General features: G+C 52.4%; 1 protein-coding gene across 1 annotated transcript in view; it reads right to left on the bottom strand.

The window, feature by feature from the left end:
- Positions 1-18,825, bottom strand: part of CERS1 (ceramide synthase 1) — a 29,773-nt gene extending 10,948 nt beyond the window's left edge. Inside the window, exon 1 of the mRNA XM_033082155.2 lies at positions 18,571-18,825. Coding sequence (XP_032938046.1) covers positions 18,571-18,792 — 222 coding nt within the window. The 5' untranslated portion in view covers positions 18,793-18,825. The remainder of the gene's footprint in view (positions 1-18,570) is intronic.
- Between the last annotated feature and the right edge of the window lie 1,790 nt (positions 18,826-20,615).

Genomic DNA, 20,615 nt, shown 5'->3' on the forward strand with positions numbered 1-20,615 from the left:
GGGGACAGGGACAGGGACAAGGATATGGGGACAGGGACAGGGACATGGGGACAGGGACAAGGATATGGGGACAGGGACATGGGGACGGGGACAGGGACATGGGGACGGGGACAGGGACAGGGACATGGGGACAAGGATGTGGGGACAGCTCGGGGGGTTTGGGGGGTTCAGATCCCTGCTCACCCCATGAGGGTTTGGGGTGGGGGGAACCACAAGGGTCTGTGGGGGTCTGGGGAGTCCATGGGACAGGGACAAGGACTGGGATATGGGGACAGGGACATGGACACGGGGATGGGGACAGGGACATGGGGACAGGGACATGGGGACAGGGACATGGGGACAGCTCAGGCAGTTTGGGGGGTCTCAAATCCCTGCTCACCCCATAAGGGTTTGGGGTGGGGGGAACACAAGGGTCTGTGGGGGTCTGTGGGGTCCATGGGGACAGGGGGACAGGAACACGGGGACAGGGACACGGGGACAGCAAAGGGGGTTTGGAGGACTCAGATCCCTGCTCACCCCACAGGGGTTTGGGGTTGGGGAACCACAGGATCTGGGGGGTTTGGGGGGTGTCTGGGGAGTCTGGGGGGGTCTGTGGGGTCCATGGGGCAGGGACAGCTTCCCCTATTCCAGGATGGATTTGGGAATCCTCAAACCCCTGCTCACCCCACAGAGATTTGGGGTGGAGGAGACCACAAAGATCATCCAGTTCCAGTCCTTCCCCGATCCCTGGGTGGGTTTGGGATGCTGAGCTTGGCCTCAAAGCCCTGCTCAGGGTTTGGGGTGGGGGGACCACAGGGGTCTGGGGGGTCTGGGGAGTTTGGGGGGCAGGGACACCTTTGGGATGCTGAGCCTGAAATCCCTGCTTGCCCTACAAGGGTTTGGGGTGGGGGGACCACAGGGGTCTGGGGGGGTCTGGGGGGGTCTGGGGGGTCTGGGGGGCAGGGATAGCTTTGGGATTTGAGCTCAGCCTCAAATCTTTGCTCATCCCATAAGGGTTTTGGGGGGTTTATGGAGTCTGGGGGTGTCTGGGGGGGGCTGTGGGGGTTTGTGGGGTCTGTAGAGCAGGGGCACCTTTGGGATTTGAGCTCAGCCTCAAATCTTTGCTCACCCCATAAGGGTTTGGGGTGGGGGGAACCACAGGGGTCACCCCATTCCAGCCCCTCCTCTATTCCAGGGACCCCAGGGTGGCGCTGGGAAGGAGGGGAAGGACACGGGGGGGACCCAGAGAGGAGGAGGAAAAGGAGGAAAAGGAGGAGGAGGAGGACGAAGAGGATGAGGAGAAGGAGGAGGATGAGGAGGATGAGGAAGAGGAGGAGGAGGATGAGGAGGGGAGGGGAGGAAGGCGCGGTGCCCTTTAAGCAGCCCCGTGACGTCTCTCCCGTCTCTCCCCACCCGCCCTGGGCTCTCCCAGCCCGGCCCCGGCTCCCGACGCGGCTCCGTCGCCCGTGGCAACAAGAGCATCCCTGCTCCGTCACCATGGCAACGGCAGCGGGTGATGGCAGGACAGACATCCCCACCCCCACCCCGCGGGGCAGGGCAGGGCAGGGCAGGGCAGGGGGGGCTCCGGGGACCCCAAAATTCACACCCAGGGATCCCTAAACCTGCATCCAGGGATCTCTAAATAATTTAAACACCCAGGGATCCCTAAATCCACCCCCAGCTCCAGGAATCCCTAAATCCTCATCCAGGGATCCCTAAATAAACACCCAGGGACCCCTAAATCCTCATCCAGCTCCAGAGAACCCTAAATCTGTGTCCATGGACCCCTAAATTCACAACTAGGAATCCCTAAAGCCTCATCCAGGAATCCCTTAATAAACACCCAGAGATCCCTAAATCCCCATCCAGGGATCCTTAAATCCACATCCAAGGATCCCTAAATAACCAGCCAGGGATCTCTAAATAAACACCCAGGGATCCCTAAATCCACATCCAGGGATCCCTAAATCCTCATCCAACTCCAGAGAACCCTAAATCTGTGTCCATGGACCCCTAAATCCACAACTAGGAATTCCTAAACCTGCATCCAGAGAACCCTAAATCCTCATCCAGGGATCCCTAAATAAACACCCATGGATCCCTAAATCCACCCCCAGCTCCAGGGATCCCTAAATCCTCATCCAGGCATCCCTAAATCCACAATTAGGAATCCCTAAATCCTCATCCAGGGATCCCTCAATCCACTCCCAGCTCTGGGGATCCCTAAATCTGCATCCAGGGATCCCTAAATAAACACCCAGGGATCCCGAAATCCATCCCCAGCTCCAGCAGCAGGACACAGGAGCATCCAGAGATCCCTAAATCCTCATCCAGGGATCCGTACATAAACACCCAGAGATCCCTAAATCCACATCCAGGGATCCCGAAATCCATCCCCAGCTCCAGAGAACCCTAAGTCTGTGTCCAGGGATCTCTAAATCCACACTCAGGGACCCCTCAATCCTCCTCCATGGACCCCCCAGTCCCCTCCCGGGTTTCAGTCCCGCTTTTTCCCGAGCTGTTCCGGGCGGTGCCAGCGCGGGACACAAAGGAGCGGCTGGCACGGAACGGCCCCGGGAGCGGCAGAGCCAGGGGCGAGCGGGGACAGAGCTCTGTGTCCTGTGTCCCTGGTGTCCCCCCTGTCCCTGCTGTCCCTGCTGTCCCCAAGGCCAAGGGGAGAGCCAGGACAGAGCTGTGTGTCCTCTGTCCCCTGTGTCCCTTGTGTCCCTGCTGTCCCCAGGGCAAAGGAGAGAGCCGGGACAGAGCTCTGTGTCCTGTATCCCTGCTGTCCCCAGGGGCGAGCGGGGACAGAGCTGTGTGTCCTGTGTCCCTGGTGTCCCCTCTGTCTCTGCTGTCCCTGCTGTCCCCTCTGTCCCTGGTGTCCCTTCTGTCCCCAGGGCCAGGGGCGAGCCGGGACAGAACTCTGGCCCCTGTTCCTGCTGTCCCCTCTGTCCCCTCTGTCCTTGCTGTCCCCAGGGCCAAGGGGAGAGCCAGGACAGAGCCCTGGCCCCTCTGTCCCTTCAGTCCCCTCTGTCTTCTGTCCTCAGGGCTCTGGGGCAGTCCCAAGGGGTTCTGTCCCCTCTGTCCCCTCTGTCCCCAGAGCTGTGGGGGTGCCCCAAGGGGCTCTGTCCCTGGTGTCCCCCCTGTCCCCACTGTCCCCTCTGTCCTCTCTGTCCCCATGGCTGTGGGGGTGCCCCAAGGAGCTCTGTCCCTTCTGTCCCTTCAGTCCCCTCTCCCCTCTGTCCTCTCTGTCCCCAGGGGTCTGCGGGTGTCCCAAGGGACTCTGTCCCTTGTCCCCTCTGTCCTCTCTGTTCCTGCTGTCCCTTCTGTGTCCTAAGGAGCTCTGTCCCTCTGTCCCCAGAGCTGTGGGTGTGCCCCAAGGAACTCTGGCCCTTCAGTGCCTGGTGTCCCTTCAGTCCCCTCTGTCCCTGCTGTCCCCAGGGCCAAGGAGAGAGCCGGGACAGAGCTCTGTGTCCTCTGTCCCCTCTGTCCCTCAGTCCCCATGGCTGTGGGGGTGCCCCAGGGAGCTCTGTCCCTTCTGTCCCTTCAGTCCCTTCAGGCCCCTCTCCCCTCTATCCTCTCTGTCCCCAGGGGTCTGGGGGTGCCCCAAAGGGCTTTGTCCCCTCTGTCCCTGCTGTCCCCCCTGTCCCTGCTGTCCCGTCTGTCCCCACTGTCCCTCAGTCCCCAGGGCTCTGAGGATGTCCCAAGGGACTCTGTCCCTTGTCCCCTCTGTCCCTGCTGTCCCCAGGGCCAAGGGGAGAGCCAGGACCGAGCTCTATGCCCTCTGTCCCCTTCTGTCCCTGGTGTCCCCTCTGTCCCCTCTGTCCCTCAGTCCCCAGGGCTCTGAGGGTGTCCCAAGGGGCTCTGTCACCTCCTGTCCCCTCTGTCCCCTCTGTCCCCAGTGCTAAGGGGGCGTCCCAAGGGGGCTCTGTCACCTCTGTCCCCTCTGTCCCCAGTGCTAAGGGGGCGTCCCAAGGGGGCTCTGTCACCTCTGTCCCCTCTGTCCCCAGGGCCAAGGGGAGAGCCAGGACAGAGCTCTGTCCCTGGTGTCCCCCCTGTCCCTGCTGTTCCCCTCTGTCCCCACTGTCCCTCAGTCCCCAGGGCTCTGAGGGTGTCCCAAGGGACTCTGTTCCTTGTCCCCTCTGTCCCCTCTGTTCCTGCTGTCCCTTCTGTGTCCTAAGGAGCTCTGTCCCTCTGTCCCCAGAGCTGTGGGGGTGCCCCAAGGAACTCTGGCCCTTCAGTGCCTGGTGTCCCTTCAGTCCCCTCTGTCCCTGCTGTCCCCAGGGCCAAGGAGAGAGCCAGGACAGAGCTCTGTGTCCTCTGTCCCCCCTGTCCCCTCTGTCCCCTCTGTCCCCAGGGCTAAGGGGGAGTCCCAAGGGGCTCTGTCACCTCCTGTCCCCCCTGTCCCCTTTGTCCCTCCTGTCCCCAGAGCTGTGGGGGTGTCCCAAGGGGCTCTGTCCCCTCTGTCCCCTGTCCCCTTTGTCCCCTCTGTCCCCTCCCCACCACGCACGAGGCTCCCCAGGAATTCCCAATTTCCCATCCCCAAATCCACCCCAGCCCCTCCCGGCCCGGGACCCCCCTGGGCTGGGGCAGCCTCGGCTTTTTGGGAATTCCATCCCAGGGAACAATTCCTGCCCAAACTCCCACCAAAAACTCCCGGATACCCGAGGCCAGAGGAGCTTGGGGACCCTGGGGACACCCAGAGCCACCCGTGCCTCAGTTTCCCCTGCACGACATTTCCTGATTTTTAAATTATTTTTTTTTTCGGGGAAAAAGGCGATTTTCCCACCAAAATATTGAGTGGATGTCCCCCTTTTTTTTAGTTTTTTTTTTGGGGAAAAAGGCGATTTTCCCACCAAAATATTGAGTGGATGTCCCCTCCTTTTTTTTTAGTTTTTTTGGGGAAAAAGCGATTTTCCCACCAAAATATTGAGCACATGTCCCCTCCCTTTTTTTTTAGTTTTTTCGTTTAAAAAGGCGATTTTCCCACCAAAATATTGAGCGGATTTCCCCCTTTTTTTTTTAGTTTTTTTTTTGGGAAAAGGCGATTTTCCCACCAAAATATTGAGTGGATGTCCCCTCCTTTTTTTTTAGTTTTTTTGGGGAAAAAGCGATTTTCCCACCAAAATATTGAGCACACGTCCCCTCCCTTTTTTTTTAGTTTTTTTGGTTAAAAAGGCGATTTTCCCACTAAAATATTGAGCGGATTTCCCCCTTTTTTTTTTAGTTTTTTTTGGGGGAAAAAGGCGATTTTCCCACCAAAATATTGAGCACATGTCCTTTTTTTTTTTTTTTTTTTCAGGGAAAAAAGCAATTTTCCCACCAAAATATTGAACGGATGTACCCCCCCCCCCCCATTTTTTTTTTTTTTATTTTTTCAGGGAAAAGGCGATTTTCCCACCAAAATACTGAGCAGATGTCCCCCATTTTTTTTTAGTTTTTTTGGGGAAAAAGGCGATTTTCCCACCAAAATATTGAGCACATATCCCTTCCTTTTTTTTTTTTTTTTTTTTTTTTTTGGGGGGGTGAAAAAGGCGATTTTCCCACCAAAATACTGATTTTTTTTTTTTTTTCCTCGATTCCGTGTCCCAGGCGGGGAGAGCAGCAGCAGGAGAGGCCCTGAGGACGCTGACACAGCAGAGCAGCCCCCGAGGGGAATAAAGAATAAAGAATAAAGAATAAAGAACTCTTTGTTGTGCCTTTTCTCCTTCCTGCAGCTCGCAGGGTTTGTGTTCCCAGGAGGAAAAAAAAGCAGAGCCTGGCCCCAGCTCGGTGTCCTCGCTCATTTTGAGGACATTTCTCCCTCCAAGTGTTGAGGGATTGGAAAATGAAACCTTCAGGGTGGGGGAAAGTTCCTGAATCGCTGCAGAAATTCGGAATTTCCAACCCCCACATCCTCCCAGGGCTGCTCTGGCTCTGTCCCCTCCAGCCCTGAGTGAATTTTCCAGAATTTTTTATTGCAGGACACTGGGATGTCCCAAAAAATTTGGACAAACACCTGGCTGGGTCAAAAATGGAGAATTTTGAGGAAGGTTTTGGGGGGAGAGGGGAGAATTGACACCACCAAACCCCCAAAATCAACTTTTCCACATAGAGAATTTTCCTGGATTGGGACAGAGCAGCTCCAGATGTGCCCCAATCCAGCTGTGCCCCCAATCCAGATGTGTCCCAATCCAGATGTGCCCCCAATCCAGCTGTGCCCCCAATCCAGCTGTGCCCCTGGATTTACCCACCTGAGGACAAGGAGAGAACTCCAGGAGCTTCTCTCAGTTTTTTTTTTTTTTTCCACTCCTTTTTCCAGGCTCAGGTGCCCTCCAAGGGTTTATAATTAATTAATTAATTAATTAAAATGAATCCACATTTGCATTGGCAGTGAGGGGTTTGTGCAGGGGCAGCAAAAGGGACAAAGTTGGCTCTGAGAATGAGGAAAAAAAAACCAAAACTGCTGAAAAATCCACTCAGAGCCTGCAGCAAAAGGGACCAAATTCTGCTCCCAGCATCTCCAGGAGCTTTGGGTTGGCTCTGAGTGGTTTTTTCAGCAGTTTTGTTTTTTGGGGGTTTTTTTGGTTTTTTTTTTCCACTCCTTTTTCCAGGCTCAGGTGCCCTCCAAGGGTTTATAATTAATTAATTAATTAATTTAAATGAATCCACATTTCCATTTGCAGCAAGGGGTTTGTGCAGAAGCACCAAAAGGGACAAATTTGGCTCTGAGGATGAGGAAAAAAACCAAAATTGCTGAAAAATGCACTCAGATCCTGCAGCAAAAGGGACCAAATTCTGCTCCCAGCACCTCCAAGAGTTTTGGGTTGGCTCTGAGTGAATTTTTCAGCAGTTTGGGTTGTTGTTCTTTTTTTTTCCACTCTTTTTTCCAGGTTCAGGTGCCCTCCAAGGGGTTTTAATTAATTAATTAATTGATTGAAATGAATGTGCTCTCCATCCACATTTCCATTGGCAGTGAGGGGTTTGTGCAAAAGCAGCAAAAGGGCCCAAATTCAGCTCCCAGCACCTCCAGGATCTTTGGGTTGGCTCTGAGTGGATTTTTCAGCAGTTTTGGGTTGTTTGTTTTTTTTTTCCACTCCTTTTTCCAGGCTCAGGGTTTTAATTAATTAATTAATTGATTGAAATGAACGTGCTCAGGTTGCTCCTTTCTAACCCAGACACACACCAAGGGCAGGGCTCAGCCACCAAGGGGCAAATCCGAGGGTTCCAGGGCTGGATCCTGCCCTGGAGCTGCTCTGAAACCCAAAAAGCAGCAAAAGGGACAAAGTTGGCTCTGAGAATGAGGAAAAAAACCCCAAAATTGCTGAAAAATCCACTCAGAACCTGCAGCAAAAGAGACCAAATTCTGCTCCCAGCACCTCCAAGAGTTTTGGGTTTGGTTCTGAGTGGATTTTTCAGCAGTTTTGGGTTTGTTTGGGTTTTTTTTCCACTCCTTTTTCCAGGCTCAGGTGCCCTCCAAGGGTTTATAATTAATTAATTAAATAATTTAAATGAATCCACATTTGCATTGGCAGAGAGGGCTCTTGCAGAAGCAGCAAAAGGGACAAAATTGGCTCTGAGAATGAGGAAAAAAAACCAAAACTGCTGAAAAATGCACTCAGAGCCTGCAGCAAAAGGGACCAAATTCTGCTCCCAGCACCTCCAGGAGTTTTGGGTTTGGTTCTGAGTGAATTTTTCAGCAGTTTGGGTTGTTGTTCTTTTTTTTTCCACTCCTTTTTCCAGGCTCAGGTGCCCTCCAAGGGGTTTTAATTAATTAATTAATTGATTGAAATGAATGTGCTCTCCTTCCACCTTTCCATTGGCAGGGAGGGGTTTGTGCAGAAGCAGCAGAAGGGACAAAGTTGGCTCTGAGGACGAGGAAGAAAACCCCAAAACTGCTGAAAAATCCTCTCAGAGCCAACTCAAAGCTCCTGGAGGTGCTGGGAGCTGAATTTGGGCCCTTTTGCTGCAGGATCTGAGTGAATTTTTCAGCAGTTTTGGTTTTTTTTTCCTCATCCTCAGAGCCAAATTTGTCCCCTCCCTGCCAATGGAAATGTGGATGGAGAGCACATTCATTTCAATCAATTAATTAATTAATTAAAACCCCTTGGAGGGCACCTGAGCCTGGAAAAAGAAGTGGAAAAAAAACCAAAAAAACAAAAAACAAAACTGCTAAAAATCCACTCAGAGCCAAACCCAAAGATCCTGGAGGTGCTGGGAGCTGAATTTGGTCCCTTTTGCTGCAGGCTCTGAGTGCATTTTTCAGCAGTTTTTTGGTTTTTTTTCCTCATTCTCAGAGCCAACTTTGTCCCTTTTTCTGCCTCTGCACAGAGCCCTCACTGCAAATGGAAATGTGGATGGAGAACACATTCATTTAAATCAATTAATTAATTAATTAAAACTCCTTGGAAGGCACCTGAACCTGGAAAAGGGAGTGGAAAAAAAAAATAAACCCCAAACTGCTGAAAAATGCACTCAGAGCCAACCCAGAGCTCCTGGAGGTGCTGGGAGCTGAATTTGGGCCCTTTTGCTGCAGGTTCTGAGTGCATTTTTCAGCAGTTTTGGGTTTTTTTCCTCATTCTCAGAGCCAACTTTGTCCCTTTTTCTGCTTTTTCACAAACCCCTCACTGCCAATGGAAATGTGGATGGAGAGCACATTCATTTAAATCAATTAATTAATTAATTAAAGCCCCTTGGAGGGCACCTGAGCCTGGAAAAAGGAGTGGAAAAAAAAACAAACAAAAAACAAAACTGCTGAAAAATCCAATCAGAGCCAACCCAAAGCTCCTGGAGCTGCTGGGAGCAGAATTTGGTCTCTTTTACTGTAGGCTCTGAGTGGAATTTTTAGCAATTTTGGGTTTTTTTTTCCTCATCCTCAGAGCCAACTTTGTCCCTTTTTCTGCTAAAGGAAATGTGGATGGAGAGCACATTCATTTCAATCAATTAATTAATTAATTAAAACCATTGGAGGGCACCTGAGCCTGGAAAAAGGAGTGGAAAAAAAAACCAAAAAAACAAAAAACAAAACTGCTGAAAAATCCACTCAGAGCTGAATTTGGTCCCTTTTGCTGCAGGCTCTGAGTGGATTTTTCAGCGATTTTGGGGTTTTTTTCCTCATTCTCAGAGCCAACTTTGTCCCTTTTGCTGCTTCTGCACAGAGCCCTCACTGCCAATGGAAATGTGGATGGAGAGCACATTCATTTAAATCAATTAATTAATTAATTAAAACCCTTGGAGGGCACCTGAGCCTGGAAAAAGGAGGGGAAAAAAAAAAAACAAAATTGCTAAAAATCCACTCAGAGCCAAACCCAAAGCTCCTGGAGGTGCTGGGAGTTAAATTTGAATTTTTGGGGGGTTGGAGCACAGAGAGCACAGGAAGAGGCTTCAGCACCTTCAGGGTTTCTCTGAGTTTTTGTGGTCAGAGCATTTCCTCCTCTGCTGGGGGAGTTTTGGGTTCCTGAGCAGCCAGGACACAAAAACCCTTCCCCAGCTCTCAGTTCTCACAGGAACAGGCCCCAAATGAGGAAGGATTCCCCAAAAAAGCAAAATTCTGAGTGGGGGAGAAGTGGTTGGGGTTGGAGAATTCTCTTTTTTGTTCTCTCTCCTTGAATCATCCCTTAAAGATGGGGTGTGCTCGTCCCTTGCATAGAGGAGAGTTCCTCAAAAATCCCAAATTTGGGGGGAATGAACAGATGAGAATTCCTAAAAAATCCCAAAATGTGGGGACCCTGCACAGATGAGAATTCCTAAAAAAAATCAAAAAAACAAAAAAAACCAAATATGGGGGCAATGCATGGCTCAGAATTCTTTAAAAATCCCAAATTTGGGGGGGAATGCACAGCTCAGAATTCCTAAAAATCCAAATTTTGGGGGACTGCACAGCTGAGCATTCCTAAAAAAAAATCACAAAATTTGTGGGACACTGCAGAGCTCAGAATTCCTTTTAAAATCCCAAAATTTGGGGGGACACTGCAAAACTCAGAAGTCCTAAAAATCCCAAATTTGGGTGACATTGCACAGCTGAGAATTCCTAAAAAAATAACAAAATCTGGGGAGAATGTACAGCTGAGAATTCCTAAAATTCCCAAAATTTGGGGACCCTGCACAGATGAGAATTCCTAAAATAGTCCCAAAATTTGGGGACCCTGCACAGATAAGAATTCCTAAAAAAAAATAAAATAAAAAAAAAATTTGGGGAAAATGTACAGCTGAAAATTCCTGAAAAATCACAAACTTTGGGGGACACTGCACAGCTCAGAATTCCTAAAAATCCCAAATTTGGGGGACACTGCAAAGCTGAGAATTCCTAAAAAATTGCAAATTTGGGGAGAATGCACAGCTCAGAATTCCTAAAAAAAAAATCATAAAATTTGGGGGCACAGCACAGTCTGAGAAATCCTAAAATAGTCCCAAAATCTGGGGGGAATGCATGGCTCAGAATTCTTTAAAAATCCCAAATTTGGGGGGCAATGCACAGCTCAGAATTCCTAAAAATCCCAAATTTGGGGGGGAATGCACAGCTCAGAATTCCTAAAAAAAAAATCCCAAATTTAGGGGACATTGCACAGCCTGAGAATTGCTAAAAAAAATCCCAAATTTGGGGGGAAACTTTACAGCTGAGCATTCCTTAAAATCCCAGATTTGGGGAGACACTGAACACTGAGAATTCCTTAAAAAATCCCAAATTTGGGGGGAATGCACAGCTCACAATTCCTAAAAAATCCCAAATTTGGGGGGACACTGCACAGCTCACAATTTCTCAAAAATCCCAAATTTGGGGGGCAATGCACAGCTGAGAATTCCTGAAAAATCACAAAATTTGGGGGGAAACTTCACAGCTCAGAATTCCTAAAAATCCCCAAACTTGGGGGACACTCAGCCCCTGCCCTGAGAGTTTCAAACCACTCTGTGACCCAAACCAGCTTTACAGAAAATTCCCATTTTTGCCCACAGCAATTCCAGCAAGGAAAAACTCCCCATTTTTATTTTTATTTTTATTTTTATTTTTATTTTTTTTTTAACCCCAACCCTGGATCTGGAATTCCCCCCTCTCCTGAGGAAAGCTGATGCTGCTGAGCTGAGCTGAGCTCCCCTCAGGTCAGGCTGATGCAGATGCAGCCACAGGAACCGGCCCCACTCGGCCCCCCTGGGCCTTCTGCAGTTACAGCAGTGACCCAGTTCCCCAGGGCACGGAGCAGGAGCTTCCCTGAGCATCCCTGAGCCCTCCCAGAGCATCCCAGAGAATGCCAGAGCCCTCCCAGGGCATCCCTGAGCATTCCTGAGCCCTTCCAGAGCCATCCCAGATCTTCCCTGAGCATCCCTGAGAATGCCTGAGCCCTCCCAGGGCATCCCTGAGCATCCCAGAGCATTCCTGAGAATGCCAGAGCCCTCCTAGAGCTTCCCTGAGCCCTCCTAGAGCATCCCAGAGCTTCCCAGAGCATCCCAGAGTCCTCCCAGATTCTCCCAGAGCTTCCCTGAGTCCTTCCAGAGCTTCCCAGATCATCCCTGAGCCTCTCAGATCCCTCCTAGAGCCCTCCCAGAGCATCCCAGATCATCTCAGAGCCTCCCAGAGCCCTTCCAGAGCCTCCCAGAGCATCCCTGAGCCTCTCAGAGCCTCCCAGATCATCCCAGAGCATTCCTGAGCTTCCCTGAGCCCTTCCAGATCTTCCCAGATCATCCCTGAGCCTCTCAGATCCCTCCTAGAGCCCTCCCAGAGCATCCCTGAGCTTCCCAGAGCATTCCTGAGAATGCTAGAGCCCTCCTAGAGCATCCCAGAGCCTCCCAGTGCCCTCCTAGAGCATCTCAGAGCATCCCAGAGCCCTTCCAGAGCATCCCTGAGCCCTCCTAGAGCATCCCTGAGCCCTTCCAGATCCCTCTCAGATCCTTCCAGAGCCTCCCAGAGCCTCCCAGAGCATCCCAGAGCCCTTCTAGAGCATCCCAGAGCATCCCTGAACTCTCCCAGATCCTCCCAGAGCATCCCTGAGCCCTCCCTTGGGCAGGGGATGAGGGGAATTCAGGTTGTTGCAAATTCCCCTAAAAATCCTCACCCACAGACCCTTCAATGGACAGGCAGGGAATGAGGAGGAAATTCAGTTTGGCACAAATTTCCCTCAAAATCCTCACCCACAGACCCCTTCAATGGACAGGCAGGGAATGAGGGAAATTCAGTTTGTACAAATTCCCAACAGATCCCTCACCCACAGCCCCTTCAATGCATCATGGATGGGCAGGGCATGAGGGGAAATTCAGTTTGTACAAATTCTCAAGAGATTACTCACTCACAGCCCCTTCAACCCCTCACAACCAGAGAATGAGGGAAATTCAGTCTGGAAAAAATTCCCAACAGATTCCTCACTCACAACCTCTTCAGTGCATCATGGACAGACCAGGAACAAGGGAAATCCAGTCTGGCACAAATTCCCAGCAGATTCCTGATCTACAGCCCCTTTGACCCATCTCAGACAGGCAGAGAATGAGGGAAATTCAGTCTGGAATAAATTCCCCTCAAAATCCTCACCCACAGACCCTTCAGCGCATCATGACCAGACCAGGAATGAGGGAAATCCAGCCTGGCACAAATTCCCAGCAGATTCCTCACCCACAACCCATTCAGTGCATCATGGACAGACCAGGAATGAGGGAAATTCAGTTTGTACAAATTCCCAACAGATTCCTCACTCACAAACCCTTCAGTGCATCATGGACAGACCAGGAATGAGGGAAATTCAGCCTGGAAAAAATTCCCCTCAAAATCCTCACCCACAGACCCTTCAGTGCATCACGGATGGATAGAGAATGAGGGAAAATTAGTCTGGAAAAAATTCCCAGCAGATTCCTCACCCACAGACCCTTCAGAGCATCATGACCAGACCAGGAATGAGGGAATGAGGGAAATCCAGTCTGGGACAAATTCCCAACAGATTCCTCACCCACAGCCCATTCAGTGAATCATGGATGGACAAGGAATGAGGGGAAATTCAATTTGCCACAAATTCCCAGCAGATTCCTCACCCACAGACCCATTCAGTGCATCATGGATGGACAGGGAATGAGGGAAATCCAATCTGGCACAAATTCCCAGCAGATTCCTGATCTACAGCCCCTTTGACCCATCACAGCCAGGCAGGGAATGAGAGAAATTCAGTCTGGAACAAATTCCCAGAAGATCCCTCACCCACAGACCCTTCAGTGAATCATGGATGGACAAGGAATGAGGGGAAATTCAATTTGCCACAAATTCCCAGCAGATTCCTCACTCACAGACCCTTCCAAAGCATCATGGAGAGACAGGGAATGAGGGAAATTCAGTTTGGTGCAAATTCCCCATAAAATCCTCACCCACAGCCCATTCAGTGCATCACGGACAAACAGGGAATGAGGGAAATTCAGCCTGGAACAAATTCCCAGCAGATCCCTCACCCACAGACCCTTCAGTGCATCATGGACAGACCAGGAACAAGGGAAATCCAGTCTGGCACAAATTCCCAGCAGATTCCTGATCTACAGCCCCTTTCACCCCTCACAGCCAGGCAGGGAATGAGGAGGAAATTCAGTCTGGAATAAATTCCCCTCAAAATCCTCACCCACAGCCCCTTCAATGGACAGGCAGGGAATGAGGAGGAAATTTTGTTTGGCACAAATTCCCAGCAGATCCCTCACTCACAGACCCTTCAGTGCATCATGGATGGATAGAGAATGAGGGAAATCCAGTCTGAAACAAATTCCCAGCAGATTTGTCACCCACAACCTCTTCAGTGCATCATGGACAGGCAGGGAATGAGGGGAAAATCCAGTTTGGAACAAATTCCCAGCAGATTCCTCACTCACAGACCCTTCCAAAGCATCATGGAGAGACAGGGAATGAGGGAAATTCAGTTTGGTGCAAATTCCCCTTAAAATCCTCACCCACAGCCCCTTCAGTGCATTATGGACAAACAGGGAATGAGGGAAATTCAGTTTGTACAAATTCTCAACAGATTCCTCACCCACAGCCCCTTCCAAAGCATCATGACCAGACCAGGAATGAGGGAATGAGGGAAATCCAGTCTGGGACAAATTCCCAACAGATTCCTCACCCACACACTCTTCAGTGCATCATGGACAGGCAGGGAATGAGGAAAATCCAATCTGGAACAAATTCCCAGTAGATTCCTCACCCACAGACCCTTCCAAAGCATCATGGATGGACAAGGAATGAGGGAAATTCAGTTTGGAACAAATTCCCAACAGATTCCTCACTCACAACCTCTTCAGTGCATCATGGATGGACCAGGAACAAGGGAATCCAGTCTGGAACAAATTCCCAGCAGATTCCTGATCTACAGCCCCTTTGATCCATCACAGCCAGGCAGAGAATGAGGGAAATTCAGCCTGGAAAAAATTCCCCTCAAAATCCTCACCCACAGACCCGTCAGTGCATCGTGGATGGATAGAGAATGAGGGAAATTCAGTCTGGAACAAATTCCCAGCAGATCCCTCACCCACAGACCCTTCAGTGAATCATGGATGGACAAGGAATGAGGGGAAATTCAATTTGCCACAAATTCCCAGCAGATTCCTCACTCACAGACCCTTCCAAAGCATCATGGACAAACAGGGAATGAGGGGAAAATCCAGTTTGGTGCAAATTCCCCCTTAAAATCCTCACCCACAGCCCATTCAGTGCATTGTGGACAAACAGGGAATGAGGGAAATTCAGTTTGGCACAAATTCCCAGCAGATTCCTCACCCACAGCCCCTTCAGTGAATCATGGATGGACAAGGAATGAGGGGAAATTCAATTTGCCACAAATTCCCAGCAGATTCCTCACTCACAGACCCTTCCAAAGCATCATGGACAAACAGGGAATGAGGGGAAATTCAGTCTGGAACAAATTCCCCTCAAAATCCTCACCCACAACCCATTCAGTGCATTATGGACAAACAGGGAATGAGGGGAAATTCAGTTTGAAACAAATTCCCAACAGATTCCTCACCCACAGCCCCTTCAGTGCATCATGACCAGAGCAGGAATGAGGGAAATTCAGTTTGGTGCAAATTCCCAACAGATTCCTCACCCACAACCCATTCAGTGCATTATGGACAGACCAGGAACAAGGGAAATCCAGCCTGGCACAAATTCCCAGCAGATTCTCACCCCCAGCCCCCTCAGCAGCCCTGGGGGCTCAGGCTGGACCTTGCACCAGCTCAGCACCCCAAAAAAGCCGAGGGGGCTCCTTTGGGACAGGGGGGCTGTGGTGACACCCACGGGGATCCACGAGGAAATGAGGAACGAGGCCTGGTGGCACTGGGTGTGACAAAATGCTGTGCCCTGACCCCCAAAATCATCCAAATTCCCACTTCAGTCCTGGGGAGGCCGGGACAGAGGGGAGGGAGGGAGGCGAGCTCTGCTGTCCCCTGCCCGGCCAGAGCTGCCCCTGCTGCTCGGGGACATCCTGCCCGCCCTGTCCCCACCCCGGCGGTGACAGCAGAGGGGACAGCGCTGGGGAAGAGCCCTGGGGGTGGTGACAGCAGAGGGGACAGAGCCGGGAAACGCCCCGGGGGCTGCGGGAGCATCGCGGCATCCCCTGAGCCCTGAGGGTCTGGGAACATCGCTCCCTGAGCTCTGTGGAGTTTTGGGGACATCTCTGCATCCCTGAGCTCTGTGGGACTGTGGGGACATTGCTCCCCGAGCCTTGGGGGTTTTGGGGACATCTCTGCATCCCCTGAGCTCTGTGGGGTCTGGGGACATCACTCCCTGAGCCCCGGGGGTTTGGGGACATCTCTGCATCCCCTGTAGAGGGAAAACGGAGCAGGGGGGGCTCTGCCGGCGCTCAGGGATGCTGAAATCCTACAGGATGCAGCCCCCGGTAAAAGGGATGGAATAACCCGGGAATAACCGGGAAGAAAAATCCCTGAGCCTTGCGGTGATGGAAACGTGGAGGAAAAATGGAGCAGGGGGAGCTCTGCCGGTGCTCGGGGATCTCAGATCCTACAGGATGCAGCTCAAGAAAAGGCACAAAACCCTGGGAATAATCAGGAAGAAAAATCCCTGAGCCTTGAGGGATGCAGAGATGGAAACGTGGAGGAAAAATGGAGCAGGGGGAGCTGTGCCGGCGCTCGGAGATGCTGAAATCCCTGAAGAACGCAGCGCCGGAGGAAGGCGCAGAACAACCTGGGAATAACCTGGAAGAAAAAGCGCTCAACCTTGAGGGGATGCGGGGATGGAAATGTGGGGGAGGGAAAAAGAGCTCAGGGATGCTGAAATCCTACAGGACACAATCCCCGGTAAAAGGGATGGAATAACCTGGGGATAAGCGGGAGGAAAAACTCCTCAACCTTGAGGGGACGCAGGGATGGAAATGTGGGGGGAAATGGGGTTGGGGAGCTCTGTCGGTGCTCGGGGATGCTCAAATCCTACAGGATGCAGCACCAGGAAAGGCACAAAAACCTGGGAATAACCAGGAAAAAAAAATCCTGAGCCTTGAGGGATGCGGGGATGGAAATGTGGGGTGGAAATGGGGCAGGGGGAGCTGTGCCGGCGCTCAGGGATCTCAGATCCTACAGGATGCAGCACCAGGAAAGGCACAAAAACCTGGGAATAACCAGGAATAAAAATCCCTGAGCCTTGAGGGATGCGGAGATGGAAATGTGGGGAAATGGAGCAGGGGGGCTGTGCCGGTGCTCAGTGATGTGCAAATCCTACAGGACACCATCCCCGGTAAAAGGGACGGAAAAACATGGAAAAAAAACCCCTCAGCCTTGAGGGATGCAGAGATGGAAATGTGGGGGGGAAATGGGGCAGGGGGAGCTCTGCCGGTGCTCAAGGATGCTCAAATCCTGCAGGATGCAGCCCCCAGTAAAAACACGGAACAACCAGGAAGAAAAACCCCTCAGCCTTGAGGGGACGCAGAGATGGAAATGTGGGTGGGAAATGGAGCAGGGATGCTCCATCCTCAAGGGATGCAGCGCCGGAGGAAGGCACGGAATAACCTGGGAATAACCTGGAAGAAAAACCCCTCAACCTTGAGGGGATGCAGAGATGGAAATGTGGGGGGGAAATGGAGCAGGGGGAGTTCTGGTGGTGCTCAGGGATGCTCAAATCCTACAGGATGCAGCCCAAGAAAAGGCACAAAACCCTGGGAATAACCAGGAAGAAAAAATCCTGAGCACTGAGGGATGCAGAGATGGAAATGTCGGGGGGAAATGGAGCAGGGGGAGTTCTGCCGGTGCTCAGGGATGCTCAAATCCTGCAGGATGCAGCACCAGGAAAAACACGGAACAACCAGGAAGAAAAATCCCTCAGCCTTAAGGGGATGCGGGGATGGAAATGTGGGTGGGAAATGGAGCAGGGATGCTCCATCCTCAGGGATGCAGCGCCGGAGGAAGGCACGGAATAACCTGGGAATAACCTGGAAGAAAAACCCCTCAGCCTTGAGGGGATGCAGAGATGGAAATGTGGGTGGGAAATGGAGCAAGGGGAGTTCTGCCGGTGCTCAGGGATGCTCAAATCCTGCAGGATGCAGCTCCCAGTAAAAGGCACAGAATAAACTGGGAATAACCGGGAAGAAAAATCCCTCAGCCTTAAGGGGACCCAGAGATGGAAATGTGGGGGGGAAATGGAGCAGGGGGAGCTCTGGCGGTGCTCAGGGGTGCTCAAGTCTTACAGGATGCAGCTCCCAGTAAAAGGCACAGAACAAACTGGGAATAACCGGGAAGAAAAATCCCTCAGCCTTAAGGGGATGAGGAGATGGAAATGAGGGGGAAATGGAGCAGAGGGGGCTGTGCTGGTGCTCAGGGATGCTCAAATCCTGCAGGATGCAGCCCCCAGTAAAAACACGGAACAACCAGGAAGAAAAATCCCTCAGCCTTGAGGGGATGAGGAGATGGAAATGTGGGTGGGAAATGGAGCAGGGATGCTCCATCCTCAGGGATGCAGCGCCGGAGGAAGGCACGGAATAACCTGGGAATAACCTGGAAGAAAAACCCCTCAGCCTTGAGGGGATGCAGAGATGGAAGTGTGGGGGGGAAATGGAGCAGGGGGAGCTCTGCCGGTGCTCAGGGATGCTCAAATCCTGCAGGATGCAGCTCCCAGTAAAAGGCACAGAATAAACTGGGAATAACCGGGAAGAAAAATCCCTCAGCCTTGAGGGGATGCAGAGATGGAAATGTGGGGGAAGTGGAGCAGAGGGGGCTGTGCTGATGCTCAGGGATGCTCAAATCCTGCAGGATGCAGCCCCCGGTAAAAGGCACAGAATAACCAGGAAGAAAAACCCCTCAGCCTTGAGGGGATGAGGAGATGGAAATGTGGGTGGGAAATGGAGCAGGGACGCTCCATCCTCAGGGATGCAGCGCCAGAGGAAGGCACGGAATAACCTGGGAATAACCTGGAAGAAAAACCCCTCAACCTTGAGGGGATGCAGCGCCGGGAAGGCGGCGGAGAGGGAGGGAGGGAGGGGGCGGAAAGCACCGGGGGGGCTCTCGGTACCGTCACACCGAGCGATGCCCAGAACGGGGGGGCGCATCCCTCACCCCAAACCCCACTCAAACCTCATCCCCCCATAACGGGGGGGCAGGGACTGCCCTCAGCTCTGCCCCCATCACCCCCACCCACACCCCACACCCCGCACTGACCCGAAAGAGGCGGCGGGAGCAGGCGCGGCGCAGCGCGGTCCAGCCCAGCGCGCAGATCCCGCACAGCAGCACCTCCGCCCAGCCCAGGTGCGCGTTCTCCGCCCAGGTACGGCGAGCCAGCTCCCAACCGCAATCCTCACAGCCCCGAGCTGCCCCCACCAAGCTGCCGAAAGCCCGGCGGAGCAGCTCCCCGTAGCCGGGCATGGGCTCCGGAGGCGGCATCGCGGAGCTGCCACGGCCGCGGCCCCGCGCAGGCTCCGGCGGGGCGGGCTCGGAGCTCCCCCCGCGCCGGTACCGGGCTGGAGCCGCCCCCTGGCACGGCCCGGCCCCCTCGGGCTCGGCCGGGGCTCCCGGAGGGGGAGCGGGAGGGGACGGGAGGGGAGGAGGGGAAGGAACGCGGGGGAGGAGGTGAGAGAGCGGCGGGGTTCCGGTAACACGGGGTTTTGGGGTTCCGCTACCCCGAAATTTCGGTACCCCAAAATTTCTGTACCCCGAGGTTTCGGTAGCCTAAGGTTTTGGGGTTCCGGTACCCCGAAGTTTCGGGGTTTGGGTACCCCGAGGTTTCGGTAGCCTAAGGTTTTGGGGTTCCGGTACCCCGAAGTTTCGGGGTTTGGGTACCCCGAGGTTTCGGTACCCCGAGGTTTTGGGGTTCCAGTACCCCGAGTTCTCGGTAGCCCGAGGTTTTGGGGTTTCAATATCCCGAGGTTTCGTTACCCCGAGGTTTCGTTACCCCAAAATTTCGGTACCCCGAGTTCTCGGTACCCCGCGGTTTTGGGGTTCCGCTACCCCGAGATTTCGGGGTTTGGGTACCCCGAGGTTTCGGTACCCCGAAGTTCCGGTATCCCGAGTTCTCGGTACCCCAAAATTTCGGTACCCCGAGGTTTCAGTAACCCAAGATTTCAGTACCCTGAGTTCTCGCTACCCAAAAATTTCGGTACCCTGAGTTCTCGGTACCCCGAGGTTTTGGGGTTTCGATATCCCGAGTTCTCGGTACCCCAAAATTTCGGTACCCTGAGTTCTCGGTACTCCAAAATTTCAGTACACCGAGTTCTCTGTACCCCGAAATTTCCGTACCCCGAAGTTCCGGCACTCCGAGTTCTCGGTACCCCGAGGTTTTGGGGTTCTGCTACCCCGAGGGGGTTTGAGTCTTTATTTTGGGGTCTCAGGTGCCCCTTTTGGGGTCTCAGGTGCTGATTGAGGGGATTCAAGTGCAAATTTGGGGGTCCAGGTGCCCTTTTTGGGTATTTGAGCATTTATTTTGGGGTTCAAGTGCCAATTTTGGGGGTTCATGTGCCAATTTTGGCGTTCAGGTTCCCCTTTTTGGGGGTCTCAGGTGCTGATTGAGGGGGTTTGAGTGCAAATTTGGGGGTTCAGGTGCCTCTTTTGGGGTCTCAGATGCCACTTGGGTGGGTTCATGTGCAAATTTTGGGGTCCAGGTGCCCTTTTGAGGTTTGAGTGTTTATTTTGGGGGTTCATGTGCAAATTTTGGGGTTCATGTGCCCCTTTTTGGGGTTTGAGTGTTTATTTTGGGGATCCATGTGCAAATTTTGGGGTCTCAGGTGCCCCTTTTGGGGATCTCAGGTGCCCCTTTTGGGGTTTGAGTGTTTATTTTGGGGTCCATGTGCTGCTTTTTGGGGGGTTCAGGTGCTGATTGAGGGGTTTGAGTGTTTATTTTGGGGTCCAGGTTCCCCTTTTTGGGGGGTTCATGTACAAATTTTGGGGTTCAGGTGCCCTTTTTGGGGGTCCAAGTGCACATTTTGGGGTCCAGGTTCCCCTTTTTGGGGTCCAGGTTCCCCTTTTTGGGGTCCAGGTGCCCCTTTTTGGGGCTGTCTCCCAATCCCTGCCTGTCCCCCCCCGTGTCCCCTGGGATTGTTTTGGTGTTCCCAGGGAATTTCTGGGCACACTGGAGCCTTTCAGAGCTGCACAAAGGGAACATTGATCCCAAAAAAAAAAAAAAAAAAACCAAAAAAAACCCCAGAGCCAAGGCTGGGCACAAAGGGAGCTTTGAGTGCCAGAGGGAATGCAGAGATGAGAGTTTAAAAAAT

Source organism: Catharus ustulatus, chromosome 29, assembly GCF_009819885.2.
Source record: "Catharus ustulatus isolate bCatUst1 chromosome 29, bCatUst1.pri.v2, whole genome shotgun sequence".
In the NCBI taxonomy this organism is placed as follows: domain Eukaryota; kingdom Metazoa; phylum Chordata; class Aves; order Passeriformes; family Turdidae; genus Catharus; species Catharus ustulatus.